The 17,368-nt window shown below is 36.3% G+C and overlaps 1 protein-coding gene across 12 annotated transcripts in view; it reads right to left on the reverse strand.

The window, feature by feature from the left end:
* The window catches only part of GSK3B (glycogen synthase kinase 3 beta), a 262,572-nt gene that overhangs the window by 13,293 nt on the left and 231,911 nt on the right, over window positions 1-17,368 (reverse strand). For 5 of the 12 annotated variants that reach the window (XM_021933111.2, XM_021933109.2, XM_021933105.2 and 2 more), the window contains one exon: window positions 8,924-9,022. The exons of 3 other annotated variants lie outside the window; for them this stretch is intronic. In XM_021933111.2, coding sequence (XP_021788803.1) covers window positions 8,924-9,022 — 99 coding nt within the window. Of the gene's footprint in view, window positions 1-1,726; window positions 2,709-8,923; window positions 9,023-17,368 lie in introns of all 12 variants that reach the window. 4 more of the 12 variants (XR_004181673.1, XR_004181670.1, XR_004181669.1 and 1 more) reach the window with 1 other exon arrangement.

Below are 17,368 nucleotides of genomic sequence, written 5' to 3' on the forward strand. Positions count from 1 at the left end.
GCTGCTCAGGGCAGAAAACTGAAGATCATGGGGACACACAGGTAACATTTTCACCGTACCTTTAAGTTAAAATGCTTAATTTAGGAATAAAGAAAAAAAAAGGGACATATAAATAAAAGTAGGTGACTTTAGGCAAGGAACTGAGGAACACTTCAGGGATACACGGAAAAATGTCTGATAGGGGATTCCAACTTAATCCAGATTTTAAATTACTTTTAGAGGGGGGGAAAAACCCAAATAAAATTTTTGACTTGATAGGAGAGAACATGTTTTGCACAGAAAGCGAGAACTTCTAGAAGTAATGTCTAGGACTGCTCTGGTGAGAATAATGACTAAGCTGGTTTGATTTTAGGTATCTATATACAAACTCACAAAGTGAACCTGAAACTCTAACATGGGGTAGATATAATCTCGGTGTCAGTGAATTTGTCAAAATGGTATAGTTCAAAATGGAAGTCTGTATTTCAGATGCAGAGCCAACAGGAGGAAACGGATGCAGCATTGTACCTAAAAGAGATGCACATATTAATTGGCTATCAAGTTGGTAACACCTAAAAATGTGTATGTGCACACATGCACACTGTACTTCCCCTACTCCCACTCTACGAGGAAATGGGGCAATGGGGAAATAGAAAAGTGCCTGTATTGACAGTGGGGAGTATGAACTGACAGCGGGACAAGCTTTCGGAAAGCAATTTGACATTAAACTCTAAAATTCTTTATACTTTTTGACTCTACTTCTAAAAATTTAGAAGAATAAGTACAGCTTTATGCAAAGATATCTTCAAAGCATTTTTCAGAACAACAAAAACAAAAAACCCCATCTTCAACACAAACCAAATGTCCAAGAATAGTAAGTTAATTATGGTATAGCCTTAGGATATTGGCTGAATACTATAGTCATATACCTTCACCCTCTAAATAGCCTAAGCCCATTTTTTTAAAAAGCATGTCTCTCTGCCCATTCATATACAGACTAAAACATAATGTTTATGTGTGATTATCTTTGAAAGTAGAATAGAGGTAATTTTTATTTCCTAAAATAACTATACACTATTATGTTCTTGATAGACAAAAATGCCTTTTTTTTTTTTTTAAAGTTGCAGACTTTTATGAAATTTAACATCTATTTGGGTTAAGATAAAGAGAAAACAGGAAGAACTTTACAAAGAAAAACAACAGGGCATGCACTGCAGCTTCTACATTAGACAGAATATGAATACAGCTTTCCCAATGTACACTGTAAAACTGGCCCAAAGGCCAGGTATAATATTAATAGTACTTGGGGAAAGGATGAGGGAGGGTAACTCTCATTTTAGAAAAGCAAGCATCTAATAAACTGACCATTTGCTTAACATTTCACCTCTCAAAAACAGTAGAAACAAACAATGAGAGAAATTATTCTGTGCTTAATTCTGCCCAACTAAAAAGAATTGGCTAGTATGTAGGTAACAGGAATTCTGAGGTGAAAATAATTGTAATTGTAAGACAAAGGGGCCACCAGCCATAGCAAAATCTGAACCAGATTTTAGCCAGATGAATTTTTAGAAGTTTGAAGAACAAACAGGTATGATTCGGTGCTAAAGTCTTCAAAAGAGGCTAACAACTAACAAGAAATAGAAAAGTATGAACAAACTTTGATCAAGTAATTGCAATAATCTCAACGCAAATAAAGTAACAGCAAGAGCTTTTCAAACCAAGATGAAGACAAGTTAAGTTGGCTCACCACGTACAATGACCTCATCCAAATGTTATCATGATTCCCTCTTCTGTTAGAAGGGTTTTCAACTTGAAAGGATGTAACAAAAATCCTAATTAAAAAAATGTGCCTCAAGGAAGGTAAGGGCAATGTATACATTTTAAATGTCTTTAAACTCACAATCTATAGTCCAAGAAACAAATCTAAAATGGATTACAGAAACTCACAGCTTACAGATATTTAGGCACTAGAAATTTCCCCAAGTCTTAAAAACAACGGTTTGATTTCCATCTTTGATATGGTTACTTTTTTTTTATGGAAAAAAGCTGAAAGTTTTCTTAAAAGAAAGAAGCATTTTACAAAGTGTTTTTTTTTACAACCTCCTCATACAAATGAGTATTTTAAATGTTGGTCTGTAGTTAAGCAAACAAGAGGAATGACCAGTCACTAAGAGGAATGACCAATCAACTAAGAGACCACCAGAAGAGTAATTTCTAGGAAACCCAGTCCAGTTCCAATTAATTTATCAGTAACTTGAATAAAGGCAAAACATTTCTAGTAGGCTCTGCCTTGTCCTCTTTGATATGTTTTATTAGTTGCTTGGATAGAGGTAAAAAACTGACATGTTTATGAAATGTACAGATGACATACAATTGTGTAGAAAATCCAACACCCTAATACTTTAGAACAAATCCAGGATTAGGAGTTAAAGCTGTCATTAGTATGGAGGGCAAGTTAGCTATCATTAACATTTGAAGGACTTTTACATGGATCTGGATGGTTCTGTTATAATTTCACAGTAGAATCACTGACTGGAGGAAGGCATATAGAAATAAATTTCAGGGTGAAAAAAGGATAAACTTTTCTAATAGAGTGATGCAAAGATAAAAAGGTGTTCATTCTTGCAGTAATGGCTATTACTGAATATACATACCCATGGGATAGATGACCACTTCTCGGTAGATAATGAGGGGTGGACTGAAATCAGTGGTTTTTAACAGCAGAACCACTGCATTGAACGAAATTTTATGCAGATGACCAATATACCAAAGAGATAAACACAGAAAACTGCTCTAGTTGAAATTCCCTACAACATCTCACATTCAACTCATCTGAGCAGATGATCTCTAAAACAGTTTGTATTTGATTAAGAAAACAGTAATGTCTTGAGATTTATTACTTTAGATGTTCCAGATGCATGGTCTCCTAAATGGAGTGAATGAGTTGACTGGGCATACAAAGAAAATAAGACACATATAATATATATTATATATTTTATATATATAAATGTTGAACATTTCCTATGTTGACCATTCATATATATATTATATATGTTATTTATATATATAAAATATATATATATATTTTTTTCAGTCAACATAAGAAATTATACTATGAATTTTGGCTGGCCACAGTGGCTCACTCCTGTAATCCCAGCACTTTGGGAGGCCAAGGCAGGCAGATTACTTGATGCCAGGAGTTCGAGACCAGCCTGGCCAACAAAGTGAAACCCCGTCTGTACTAAAATTACAAAAAATTAGCCAGGTATGGTGGTGCGCACCTGTAATCCCAGCTACTTGGGAGGCTGAGGCATGAGAATCACTTGAACCCAGGAGTTAGAGGTTGCAGTGAGCTGAGATCACGCCACTGTACTCCAGTCTGGGAGACAGAGTAAGATTGTCTCAAAACAAACAAACAAACAAACAAAAAAAACCCACACACACACCAAATAAATTATACTTTAAGAATTGAGAGTAGTATGCGTAATTTTCAAGAGATTCTCATGTCAATCAGAGCCATGATTAACAATAATGCCTCTAGATACTAAAGCATTTTAAAAACAACTTATAAAGAATATTTTTTCGGAAAAAAAAGTCAACATCCATACCCACTAATTTAGCACAACAGTTTACAGTTTTGTATATTTCTGTCTAGTCCCTATCCACATGAAAATAAACATTTTGACAATAGTAACCAACAAGGTTCATGAGATTTTAAAATTTTCTCTACATAAATTAGGATGAGTATTTCCACGAATGTCCATAAGCTTCAGGAAAATTGTTTTTTATGGCTACATAAAAACGGAGATTTCGTAATGTATTAAAACAATTTCCTACTGTTGACCATTCAGGTTACATTGGCTCTCCTTTTTGTTATATATTAATACAGAATTTTTATTATATAATTTATTATTATATATATTATGAGATTCCTCTGTCTGTACATGGTAGCCTTTTTCTTTCCAAAATATTTATCCTGAAGTTAAAATCCCTAAAGTGGAATTACTGAACTAAAAAGTCTAAATTCTTACAGCTCTTGTTTTATACTATAATACTTTACCATAAGTTTTTATCAGCTCACATACAGTTGCAGAACACAACAAAAGGAAAGTTGAAACATCTGCAAAAATAGTTCCCTCAGTGTTAATGTCCTCAAACTTAATACTGGCACAATCTTTACCATTTTCAAAGAAGGTGAGAAAGAATTGTGATATTTTGTTGTACTAGTCAAAGTTTGTTGGTGATGACAGAGAATAATTATATATTCCTAGAATTAGGACGGTATGATTTTAGGCCACAATCTGGGTATGAAAATGTCTATTTTCTTTTTTTTTTTTTTAAGACAAGAGTCTCACTCTGTTGCCCAGGCTGGAGTGCTGGGGTGCAGTGGCACAATCTCGGCTTACTGCGAGCTCCGCCTCCTGGGTTCACGCCCTTCTCCTGCTTCAGCCTCCCAAGTAACTGGGACTACAGGCGCCTTGCCACCACGCTCGGCTAATTTTTGCATTTTTTAGTAGAGACGGGGTTTCACCGTGTTAGCCAGGATGGTCTTGATCTCCTGATCTTGTGATCTGCCCCTGTCGGCCTCCCAGAGTGCTGGGATTACAGGCATGAGCCACCGCGCCGGCTGAAAATGTCTATTTTCTTTTGCTTTTTTTCAGAAGCAGCAATATAGAGAATTAGATTTCAGCCTATAATATATTTAAAATATTAAGACTTAAATATCTGAAAACCATTTAACAGCTTTGGCTAACAACAGTAACTGACTAAAATCTGAAGTTGATTTCACCATAATATAGTCAGTATGATCATGGTTGATGGCATCTTTGGCAATCTGCTTTGTTTTTCTGCTTTTATTCCACATACTTTAGGATTGAGCTTTGTTTCCAGGTCTACACAAATGTCAGAAAACTCCATTCTTGTTTAAGCCAGCTATAAGCAACGTAAAAAGTGTCCCAAGCAGTTTATCTAGGAGCCTCTGTATTCCGATGATCTTGCTCTAGACACAAATATACTTGACAGAACCTCAATTGCAACGATGCTGAGCAACAACAGGAATGGTATTTTAACAGATCAGATGATAATTCAGTTATGGTACTCTTTTGAATTTGTATTTTAGTGATGCAAGGTCATTTTTAGATGATTTGCAGGCACATTCTCAGGCTACTGAAAACAGGTTAAGTATTATTTTGCTTCTTGTTGATATGACTGTTATAAACTAAAAGTAGCTCCACCTCTAAAATATGAATCATTTTGATGTTATGTGCTCCATTACACTGATTTAAATTAAGTATGACAACTAGTTTAGTTACTTAGGGGTTCATAGTGTAATCAATTCTCCCCAGGTTATTTGGGGTATATTACCGTGGTGATGTAGCTTAGGTGGGTGATAAGAAATTCTTTGAAAATTTAAATTTGAAATATTTCCAGGTTCAGATATTCAAGGTCTAGAACTTTATAGCTTAACAGTTTATTTATTTATTTTTTTGGACTCTGGAGCAGATCCTGAAATGCTTTGTGAGGAAAGCTTTGGTTATGTCTGTAGCTTAGCAGTCCCTCACTCTGTCTAGACAGTGTGGAGAGATGCATGTCCATTTATCCAGGAAAGAAAAGTCATAGATTCTTTTGTCATAGAGGATGGATGTCAATCCTGCCCTCCACATGGCTTTTTAAAAAAAGCATGTCTGATGTGTCCTTAACTTTGCAAAAACAGTAATAAAAAAAGCAATAGCAGTTTCCTTTCACTGAGAGCCTACTGTATGGGCAGGCAAAGTGCTAATAAGCACTCTGAACACTTTATATCTTACTTCTTACAACTCTATGTAGTGGATATTTATTATTCCTGCTTTTGGACAAGGAAACCAAATCTAAGAGAAACAGAGGAGATATATATATATATATATATATTTTTTTTTTTTTTTGAGACAAAGTTTTTCTCTTATTGCCCAGGCTGGAGTGCAATGGCAAAATCTCGGCTCACTGCAACCTCTGCCTCCCAGGTTCAAGTGATTCTCTTGCCTTAACCTCCTGAGTAGCTGGGATTACAGATACGCATCACCATGCCCGGCTACTTTTGTATTTTTAGTAGAGACAGGGTATCTCCACATTGGTCAGGCTGGTCTTGAACTCCCAACCTCAGGTGATCCGCCTGCCTCGGCCTCCCAAAGTGCTGGGATTACAGGCGAGAGCCACCGCGCCTGGCTGGGGACTTACATATTTTAAGGTCTTACAAAAGAATGTAACTCACACTGACAAATTCTTATTTAAAGTATACATGAATCTTTAACTACAGGCACCCAGAAGGCCAAGCAATCAATCACTTGGTCTAGACCAGCATTTCCTGAGGTATGTTTGGTGACATACTTGGGGCTTCACTACTGCAGCGCCATAGAAAACTGTTTAACTATACTGTGGTTAAACTGTTTTTGGGTTACAATGAGGGGAACTTTAAAAAAAGTTATCTATTTGAAACTCACATTTCTTGTTAAAATGATGATGTTAAGTTCACTTACTCTATCTCTTTCAGTAACAAATCTGAGGCCCTAAAGGAGAAATATTTCTTAAACAGCGGGGCCAGAAACACCGTTTTTTCTACGACACCAGTGTGCTTTTATCTAATGAACAATGGAAAATTTTAACAGAATTATAACACTTCTTTATTTACTTTAGCTCAGACCAATATCTGAAATATCCTCTTTGGTAATTATTAAGGTACTCAAAGCATGCATTTCTCTAAACTAATTTTAGCTCTGACCTCAGCTTACCATTCCTCTATTAACTTCCCCATACCCCAATTCAACTTTGGAGTAAACTCTCAGAGTCAAAGTTCAATGTCAGTTTCTATTTTTATGTTGAAATCTGATTTCTACAGCTGTAAAAATATACACATGTAAATTATTATTATTATTTTGCGGTTTGCTGTAACCTGTATCAAAACAACATGAAAATCAGGTTATACTAAGCTCCTACTAAGCAGACAATTTGCTCAAAAACATAAGTCACAATCATTAATTAAGTTTGGTATCCTGCATTAAGAAAGTTAGTTTAAACTGCTCAAAACCTACTCATTTTTATACACCGTGTAAAGCCATTCTAAGTAAAACTGTGGAAATGAGCTCAATAAAATAAGTAAATGTGTTAGTTCAGGGTTAGGGCCTTTTTCATATTGTAAACAATTAATGTAATCTGGGCCAGTATTAAATTTGTTGATGGCTCATAGCAATTCTGTCTTGATTCTAAATAGGTCATACTTTAAAAAATATTTTTACCTTAAACACTTTAAAGCAGATTTCAGCACACTTTCTCAACTGCAAAATGGAGTGGCAATGCTGTCCTAAAGTACAGACAAATAAAGACAAGTGAAGACAAATGTCGTCCTAAAGTAATTGCCACTCCATTTTACAGACTGGGAAAATGAATAAGACACTAATAAAACTAATAAAGTTCAATGACTTTCTCAAGGTAGCATGTGCTGATAAACTTGGAACAAGAAAAGAGATCTTTCTTTCCAGACTTTTCCTGAACATGAACTAGAATGTTTTATATCTTTATTAGCAACATTTTAAAAGATTAAGATTAGACAGAAACAACACCATATCAAACGGGACATGGTTTTTGACCTTACTGTTTAATGATGAGAACTAGTAATCAAAGATTTTCTCTCCTGCAGCATAAATACCCTTAGGCAAAAATGGATCTGATCCAACTCAGGTCAAGACTATTTAAAGAAAATGAAGTCAGCTCCTGCCATTAGCTTTTTGGACAGAGAGAGAGAAAATAAAGGTGCCAAATTCTGAGCTCCTAATTGTGCTACCTATTATGTTTTTAACTTTTAAAAGCTTTTAAGTTTTAAAAGCATCCAGTCATTATTTGGAAGAACTTCACTTCACTCTTAAGGGTTGGATATTTTCAGAGTATCTCCAAGGACACCGATTCTCACTAAATCAGGCCTCACCATTAGCTGGCTTCGGGCCCACAGTACACTCTAGCTCTAACCCGTGAATAATTTTTTTTTTTGGTATGTAAGAGTCTCGTCACATTCTGATCTAAATCTCAGTTAAACGTATTTGCATTGCAGTTTTAGTCCTTTCAAATGATTAAAGAAAATGATTAAATATAAGTATAAACTTATAGCTCATACTTCTTGGAAATTTGCCTCTCTAGTATACTACTATAATTTACATTTGAGGGGAAAAAAACAAAAGTGAATTATTTTCAGTAACAATATATTTATGTTTTCAGCTATAAACATCTCATTTGATTTGACTTCCTACTGAAATTACATAAAAACCGTTAACTTAAAAAATTTTTTTAAATTTATTTTTATTTTTTAGATGGGGTCTCACTATGCTGTCCAGGCTGATCTTGAACTCCTGGACTCAAGTGATCCTTTTGCTAAGATGACAGAATTTAGCATCATTATCAGAAGATATTTATATCTTATATATAAGGTCCTGGTGGGTACTTTTGTTTTATGCTTTTTGGAAATAAAGCAAAAAATTTTATTCAGGTTTACTCATTTGGCTGTGCTGTTTTTGATACATAAAAGGTATTAAATGTTCATACTCATCAAATGAAATGAAAGGTAATCATGTCTTTTGAAAAACAATTTTTTTTTTTTTGAGACAGAGTCTTTCTCTGTCACCCAGGCTGGAGTGCAGTGGCACGATCTCAGCTCAATGTAACCTCTGCCTCCCAGTTTCAAGCAATTCTCCTATCTCAGCCTCCCCAGACGCTGGGATTACAGGCACCTGCCACCACACCTAGCTAATTTTTTATTTTTACTAGAGAGGAGGTTTCACCCCTTGTTGGTCAGGCTGGTCTCGAACTCCTGACCTCAGGTGATCCACCTACCACGGCCTCCCAAAGTGCTGGGATTACACGTGTGAGCCACTGCGCCCAGCCCAGAATATGTTTTTATAGAAGAGACTTAGAATGTTCTTACCTGAGGCTGCTGTGGCATTTGTGGGGGTTGAAGCAGCTGCTTGAATCCGAGCATGAGGAGGAATAAGGATGGTAGCCAGAGGTGGATTACTTGACAGTTCTATAGAAGGTTAAGACACAAATGTTAGAGTCCACTCTTAACTTTGTATGCAAAACCATTTTATTGGTAAGAGTGAAAATAAGATTCTGCATTAAACTACCAGTTTAGGCCGGGCGCGGTGGCTCACGCCTATAATCCCAGCACTTTGGGAGGCCAAAGTGGGTGAATCACCTGAGGTCAGGAGTTTGAGACCAGCCTGGCCAACACGGTGAAACTCTGTCTCTACTAAAAATACAAAAATTAGGGGATCAATGCAACAAGAAGAGCTAACTATCTTAAATATATATGCACCCAATACAGGAGCATCCAGATTCACAAAGGAAGTTCTTAAAGACCTACAAAGAGACTTGGACTCCCACACAAAAACAGTGGGAGACTTTAACACCACACTGTCAGTATTACACAGATCAACGAAACAGAACAGTAACAAGGATATTCGGGACTTGAACTCAGCTCTGGACCAAGTTCTGTAGATAGATATCTACACTCCTCGGCAAATGCAAAAGAACAGAAATCATAACGAACAGTCTCTCAGACCACAGTGAATCAAATTAGAACTCAGGATTAAGAAATTCACTCAAAAATGCACAACTACATGGAAACCGAACAACCTGCTCCTGAATGACTACTGGGTAAATAACAAAATGAAGGCAGAAATAAATAAGTTCTTCGAAACCAATGAGAACAAACATACAACATACCAGAATCTCTGGGACACAGCTAAAGCAGTGTTTAGAGGGAAGTTTATATAGCACTAAATAAATGCCCACAGGAGAAAGCAGGAAAGATGTAAAAACTGACACCCTAACATCGCAATTAAAAGAACCACAGAAGGAAGAGCAAACAAATTCAAGCTAGCACAATACAAGAAATAACTAAGATCAGAGCAGAAGAGAAGGAGATACAGACACAAAAAAAACCCTTAAAAAAAAAAATCAATGAATCCAGGATCTGGTTTTTTGAAAAGATTAACAAAATAGATAGACTGCTAGCCAGATTAATAAAGAAGAAAAGAGAGAAGAATCAAATACATACAATAAAAAATGATAAAGGGGAGATCACCACCGATCCCACAGAAATGCAAACTACCATCAGAGAATACTATAAACACCTCTACGCAAATAAACTAGAAAATCTAGAAGAAAATGGATAAACTCCTGGACACATACACCCTCCCAAGACTAAACCAGGAAGAAGTTGAATCTCTGAATAGACCAATGGCAGTAATTAATAGTCCACCAACAAAAAAAGCCCAGGACCAGATGGATTCACAGTTGAATTCTACCAGAGGTACAAAGAGGAGCTGGTACCATTCCTTCTGAAACTATTCCAACCAATAGAAAAAGAGGGAATCCTCCCTAACTCATTTTATGAGGCCAGCATCATCCTGATAATAAAACCTGGCAGAGACACAACAAAGAAAGAAAATTTCAGGCCAATATCTCTGATGAACATCGATGCAAAAATCCTCAATAAAATACTGGCAAACTGAATCCAGCAGCACATTAAAAAGCATATCCACCACGATCAAGTCGGCTTCATCCCTGGGATGCAAGGCTGGTTCAACACACGCAAATCAATAAATGTAATTCATCACATAAACAGAACTAATGACAAAAAACACATGATTATCTCAACAGATGCAGCAAAGGCCTTCAATAAAACTCTACAGCCTTTCATGCTAAAAACACTCAATAAACTAGGTATTGATGGAACATATCTCAAAACAGTAAGAGCTATTTATGACAAACCCACAGTCAATATTGTACTGAATGGGCAAAAGCTGGAAGCATTCCCTTTGAAAACCGGCACAAAACCAGGGTGCCCTCTCTCATCACTCCTATTCAACATAATATTGGAAGTTCTGGCCAGGGCAATCAGGCAAGAGAAAGAAATAAAGGGTATTCGAATAGGAAGAGAGGAAGTCAAATTATCTGTTTGCAGATGACATGATTGTCTATTTAGAAAACCCCACTGTCTCAGCCCAAAATCTCCTTAAGCTGATAAGCAACTTCAGCAAAGTCTCAGGATACAAAATCAATGACAAAAATCACAAACATTCCTATATACCAATAATAGACAAACAGCCAAATCATGAGCAAACTCTCATTCACAACTGCTACAAAAAGAATAAAATACCTAGGAATACAACTTACAAGGGATGTGAAGGACCTCTTCAAGGAGGACTACAAACCACTGTTCAAGGAAATAAGAGAGGACACAAACAAATGGAAAAACATTCCATACTAATGGATAGGAAGAATTAATATGGTGAAAATGGCCATATTGCCCAAAGTAATTTATAGATTATTCAATGCTATTCCCATCAAACTACCACTGACTTCCTTCGCAGAATTAGAAAAAACTACTTTAAATTTCATATGGAACCAAAAAAGAGCCAAGACAATCCTAAGCAAAAACAACAAAGCTGGAGGCAGCACAACCTGGCTTCGAACTATACTACAAGGTTACAGTAACCAAAACAGCATGGTACTGGAACCAAAACAGAGGTATAGACCAATGGAACAGAACAGAGTCCTCAGAAATAACACCACACATCTGCAACCATTTGATCTTTGACAAACCTGACAAAAACAAGAAATGGGGAAAAGATTCCCTATTTAATAAATGGTGCTGGGAAAACTGGCTAGCCATATGTAGAAGACCATTAAACTATACCTTATACCTGGACCCCTTCCTTATACTTTATACAAAAATTAACTCAAGATGAATGAGAGACTTAAATATTAGACCTAAACCCACAAAAACCCTAGAAGAAAACCTAGGCAATACCATTCAGGACATAGGCAAGGGCAAAGAATTCATGACTAAAACACCAAAAGTAATGGCAACAAAAGCCAAAATGGACAAATGGGATCTAATTAAACTAACGGGCTTCTGCACAGCAAAAGAAACTATTATCAGAACAGGCAACCTACAGAATAAGAAAAATTTTTGCCATCCATCTGACAAAAGGGCTAGTATCAAGAATCTACAAGCAACTTAAACAAATTTACAAAAAAAAAAAACAAAACCCATCAAAAAGTGGGTGAAAGATATGAACAGATATTTTTCAAAAGACGACATTTATGTGGCCAAGAAACATATGAAAAAAAGTTCATCATCACTGATTATTAGAGAAACGCAAATCAAAACCACGATGAGAAACCATCTCACACTATTTAGAATGGCGATCATTAAAAAGTCAGGAAACAACAGATGCTGGAGAGGATGTGGAGAAATAGGAACGCTTTTACACTGTTGGTGGGAGTGTAAATTAGTTTAACAATTGTGGAAGATAGTGTGGTGATACCTCAAGGATCTAGAACTTGAAATACCATTTGACCCAGCAATCCCATTACTAGGTATATACCCAAAGAATTACAAATCATTCTACTATAAAGACACATGCATACATACGTTTATTGCAGCACTATTCATGATAGCAAAGACTTGGAAGCAACCCAAATGCCCATCAATGTATTAGAATGGATAAAGTAAATGTGGCCCACATATATCATGGAATATTATGCAGCCATAAAAAAAGAATGAGTTCATGTCCTTTGCAGGGACATGGATGAAGCTGGAAACCATCATTCTCAGCAAACTAACATAGGAACACAAGACCAAGCACCGCATATTCTCACTCGTAAGTGGCAGTTGAACAATGAGAACATATGGGCACAGGGAGGGGAACATCACATACCAGGGCCTGCTGGGGAGGTAGGGGGCAACGGGAGGGATAGCATTAGGAGAAATACCTAACGTAGACGATGGATTGATGGGTGCAGCAAACCACTATGGCACACGTATACCTATGTAACCAACCTGCACCTTCTCCACATGTATCCCAGAACTTAAAAATATAATAATAATCACTAAAAAAAGAATAGGTTTTTTAAAAAATACAAAAATTAGCCTGGCATGGTGGCACACACCTGTGATCCCAGCTACTCGGGAGGCTGAGGCAGGAGAATCACTTGAACCTGCAAGGCAGAGGTTGCAGTGAGCCAAGACCGTGCCATTGCACTTCAGCCTGGGCGACAAGAGCGAAACTCCGTCTCAAAAACAAAACAAAACAAAACAAAACAAAACAAAACAAAACAAAACAAAACAAAACCAAACCAAAAACAAAACCCTACCAGTTTAACAGGGGGAAAAAAAACCCACATGACAAACCTGTATCTCAATTAGCTAAATGAGTCAGTAATCAACTTACAGAAAAAGCCCACAGAAGCACTGTGATACGTAACAAAGGCATTATCTGCTAAAATTATGTCTGAGAACTAAAAATATCTCGGGGAAAGATGTGGCCAAAGTTTTGGAGTAGGTATATTAATAAGACATATCTGCATCTTTCATTGATGTAAATATATTAGGTCTTCCTGTCCTACTCTAGCAATATTTGACTACAGGAAATACTGTACAAACATATTCTTTATGTTTTTAAATGGTGGTGGTGTCATAGCAAAGAGAATATGAATGAGAATGTGTGTCTGTATGTGTATGTATGTACAACTGGATGTACTGACCAACCTACCCAGCTGTTTATGAGCCAATGGCAGATAAGACTTATCTAGACACTAGTGGAAAAAGGATTTGAGAAACATTTGTTTAAAGTAACACTGCTTTTATTAAAACTGAAAATGTCTTTATCCAATTTACTCAGTAAGATTATTTTTGTTACTTTTTACAAGTTTGAAATAGGCTTTTTATCTGCATGGGGGAAGCTGTTTCTGTCAAATGTACTTATTTCTCTGAAGAATCAAGTTCTGTAGCAAGTAGTGGTAGCGAGCTTGCACATAAAAACATTTGTTGTTAGTTTTAGGTAATGTTTTAGGTTCTCCCAGTTTAGTTTTAGGTTCTCCCAGTTACCTGGGATAACCCTGGTTCATGCTTGTTACTTAAGTATTTAGCCTGTAAGTACTAATTTTCACTCTAATATGTTTCACAGTTTGAAGAAAAAATCATAACCATAACTAGCTACAGGAGTACATTATCCTCTGAGCTACAGCACACACTTTGGCAATTCACAGATACGGCATGAACTTTAAAAAGTTCAAGAAAAGCTTTTTTTTTTTTTTAAATTAAGGTATAATTTATATTAACATAAACCATTTAAAAGTGTACAATTCAGCACAATTCAGCATTTAGTACATTTAGTGCATTCGCAATGTTGTATAACCATCACCTCTAGTTCCAAAACATTTTCATCACCCCAAAGGGAAACCCCAAACTCACAAGCAGTCACTCTACATTAATCCCGTCCTCTAAGCCCCTAGCAAGGGAAATTGTATTTTTAATGTAGTAGTTTTAAAATGTCTTCTGGTGCAAAGCCCCTGCCAATAATATTTATTCAAATTGGTACCTAAATATCTAAATTTTGTACTAATTTACATATTAAATGCTATCAGATTGTGGTAAAGAAAAGCAACAAATTGATGCTAAGATTTATTAAAAATGAATGAAAGGAAAAGCTTAAAACTGAGAGAAGACTATTCATTTTCCTTTCCCCTTAAATGAGAAAATTTAGTCCAGCTCATCAAATAGTCTTCCCTGGGAAGACAGTTGAAGACTACTGCCCTAATTATCAGGTTCTAGGAGACACTGTTTTCTCACAATCAGACTTGGTAGCTATTTTGGTTCTTGATAAGGAACAGAAAGCTCCTATGTCATTTTACTTCAAATCAGTTCAATTTTAACCCACAATCTTATATGCAGGAAAGTAAAATAATTTCTAGCAATTGTGATGGCTGAAAACTTTATGGTTCCAGGTACAAAAAAGTATTAATATGTGGTTTTCATTCTAAAGAAATTCAGATTTACCCTTCTCAATTAAAATCACCTAATATAGAAAGGCTTCTTTAAAATCCATCCATCCATCAACCCACCCACATACCCATCCATCCACCTAACAGTATTGAACATGAACTACGTAAGGTCCCAGGATAGGGAGATAAAAAGATAACTGTCCTTGTCTGATCAACAGAAATTGACAAGAACAACTGAAAAAACAATCTGGCAAGAAAGGCAACCACTTAGGACAGCGGCACTGTCAAATGAAAACATCTCGATAACCATGTGCCCGATACCTAAAATAAAATCTAACAATGAAAAGAAGACCGGAGTTTGTAATAAGACATTTTGACAAAGCTGTTAAAAATAATCTATAAAATAAACGGCGTATCAGTGGTCTGTGGTCCCTCTCCTTATGGCCCATCCTGCCCATTTTCTCCCATATATTTACTCTCTCTTACCACATCACCTATCCTTCTGTGCATCTGAATGCCCAGTTGAAGGCCATAGCAGTTTTGTTTCTTAGTCTGGACAAGAATATGTAATGTATAGTCAGTTACCCCTTGGTATCCTGGGGGCCTGGTTCCAAGACCCTCCTCAGATACCCAAATCCAAAGATGCTCAAGTCCCTTGCATAAAATGGAGTAGTATTTATAGGTAATCTACACAGAGCCTCTTATATACTTTACTTTTTAATTTTTTATTTTATATTTTGGACAGACTCACTCTGTTGCTCAGGTTGGAGTGCAGTGATGTGATCTCGGCTCACTGCAACCTCTGCCTCCTGGGTTCATGTGATTCTCATGCTTGAGCCTCTCATATACTTTAAATCATCTCTAGATTACTTATAATACCTAATACAAAGTAAATACTACGTAAATAGTTTTATAGATGTAAATCTATAGATGTATGTATGTAAATAGACTGTCATTTTGGCCTTAGATAAGGAGAGAGGGGTAACTAATGAAGGGTAAGGGGGAAAGAACTGAAGAAATTAAGAAGACAAGAAATGGAAAAGATCTGGGATCTTGGAGGCTTTGCCACACCTGAAGACACAGAGTGTGGGTGAGGGCGGGGTCCAAGATGTGAAGGGGGGTACTTTGTAAACCTTTTTCAAGCAAACATCCTAGAAGTTAAGAATTCTAAAATGAACAGTCACTACTACTTCTACATAGTTCCAACTTTTACACCCCATTGTTCTTCTTCTTTTCCTTAATTACAGACACTCTTTAAGATCCATTGCTTTCATCTGTTCAGTCTTCTCTACTTCAAAGAAGTTGTTAACTGTTACTTATAACGTAAGCCTCCTTGCACTCTTGCTATAGTCCTATTCTTGCCACTCTAAGTCCACACTTTTTATGAGGACAGACTATGGGCACTTCTAAGGGCTATCTCAACCGGTTCAAAATGGTTTATTTTTCAATCCCAACCATTACTACCTACTTCGAATCACTTGTCTACCCATGGCAATGAATGATAAGGAAATGGAATCAGTGAGGGTGAATATAAACTGCAGTGAAAGAATAGAAAAAATGGTGGCATTTTGGAGGATAGAAACAGCAAAGCAACAGCACCTGTCAGGATCAGACACAGTATATGTATTCTTGAAGGCAGAGGAGTGTAGAAGAGATTGAAATTGAAATGTAAGGTAATATTTATTTACTAGACATGTGTGCTAAGCTTGAGAGTAGGGGGGTAATTAAGGGACCAAAAAAGTCCATAATGAAGTGGGACAGCTCTGGAAAACTGAGAGAAAAATGAAAAATAGGAAGGATAAAAGATAGACTGTGTTACCTTAAACACATGGTTTAAAACAAAATGGCAAGAAATTCCAGAAAACTTTAGAAAAATTAATGTGATAAAAATTTCTTCAGTCAACTGAAGATGTCATGAAAACTATTCATCAAAAAGCCACACAGTTTATTAGGGAAAACTACAAATGTTTTGATGGTGCATCAATCATTACATGTTCCATAATTAAACATTTTAATGCACAATTTAAACCAAAGCAAAATGAGTTTAAAAATAGGTATGAATCAACCAAAAAGTTAATAAAACCCATTTAACTAAATTTTGCTGCATTGTTTTATACTGAAAACCACAGAAGAAAAATTCCCATGAAAAGACAAACTGAATAAACTCAAATATGCCTAATAAAGCAATCTTTTCCAATGGAAAAGTGAAACCTACATCTAGTTGGTAAAACCTGAAATTTTCCTTGTAAGTTTCTATTCTTCCAAGTACAAGACCCCCAAATTCATTGATAAAATGGGACAGGTAAGAACTTTCCTAGTTTTCTGAGGGGGCAGGTAGGTGGTAGTGGTAACGTGATAGTACAAACTGCAGTGTGAAAGCTGAGGACAAATTTGAGAGCAGCAATCAATGTGTGAACCTGAGGGAAGAAATCAACCCCTCTACTGAGTAGATCTCCTCTTACAGTGATGTAACAAAATACCTAGCAGTCATTAGATAAAAGGGAATCTTCCTCCTTTATTAGCTTTGAGGGAGCTCACCCTGCAGATCTCCAAAAAGGAGTCACTAAAATAAGCA

This window comes from Papio anubis, chromosome 2, assembly GCF_008728515.1.
Source record: "Papio anubis isolate 15944 chromosome 2, Panubis1.0, whole genome shotgun sequence".
Lineage (NCBI taxonomy): Eukaryota > Metazoa > Chordata > Mammalia > Primates > Cercopithecidae > Papio > Papio anubis.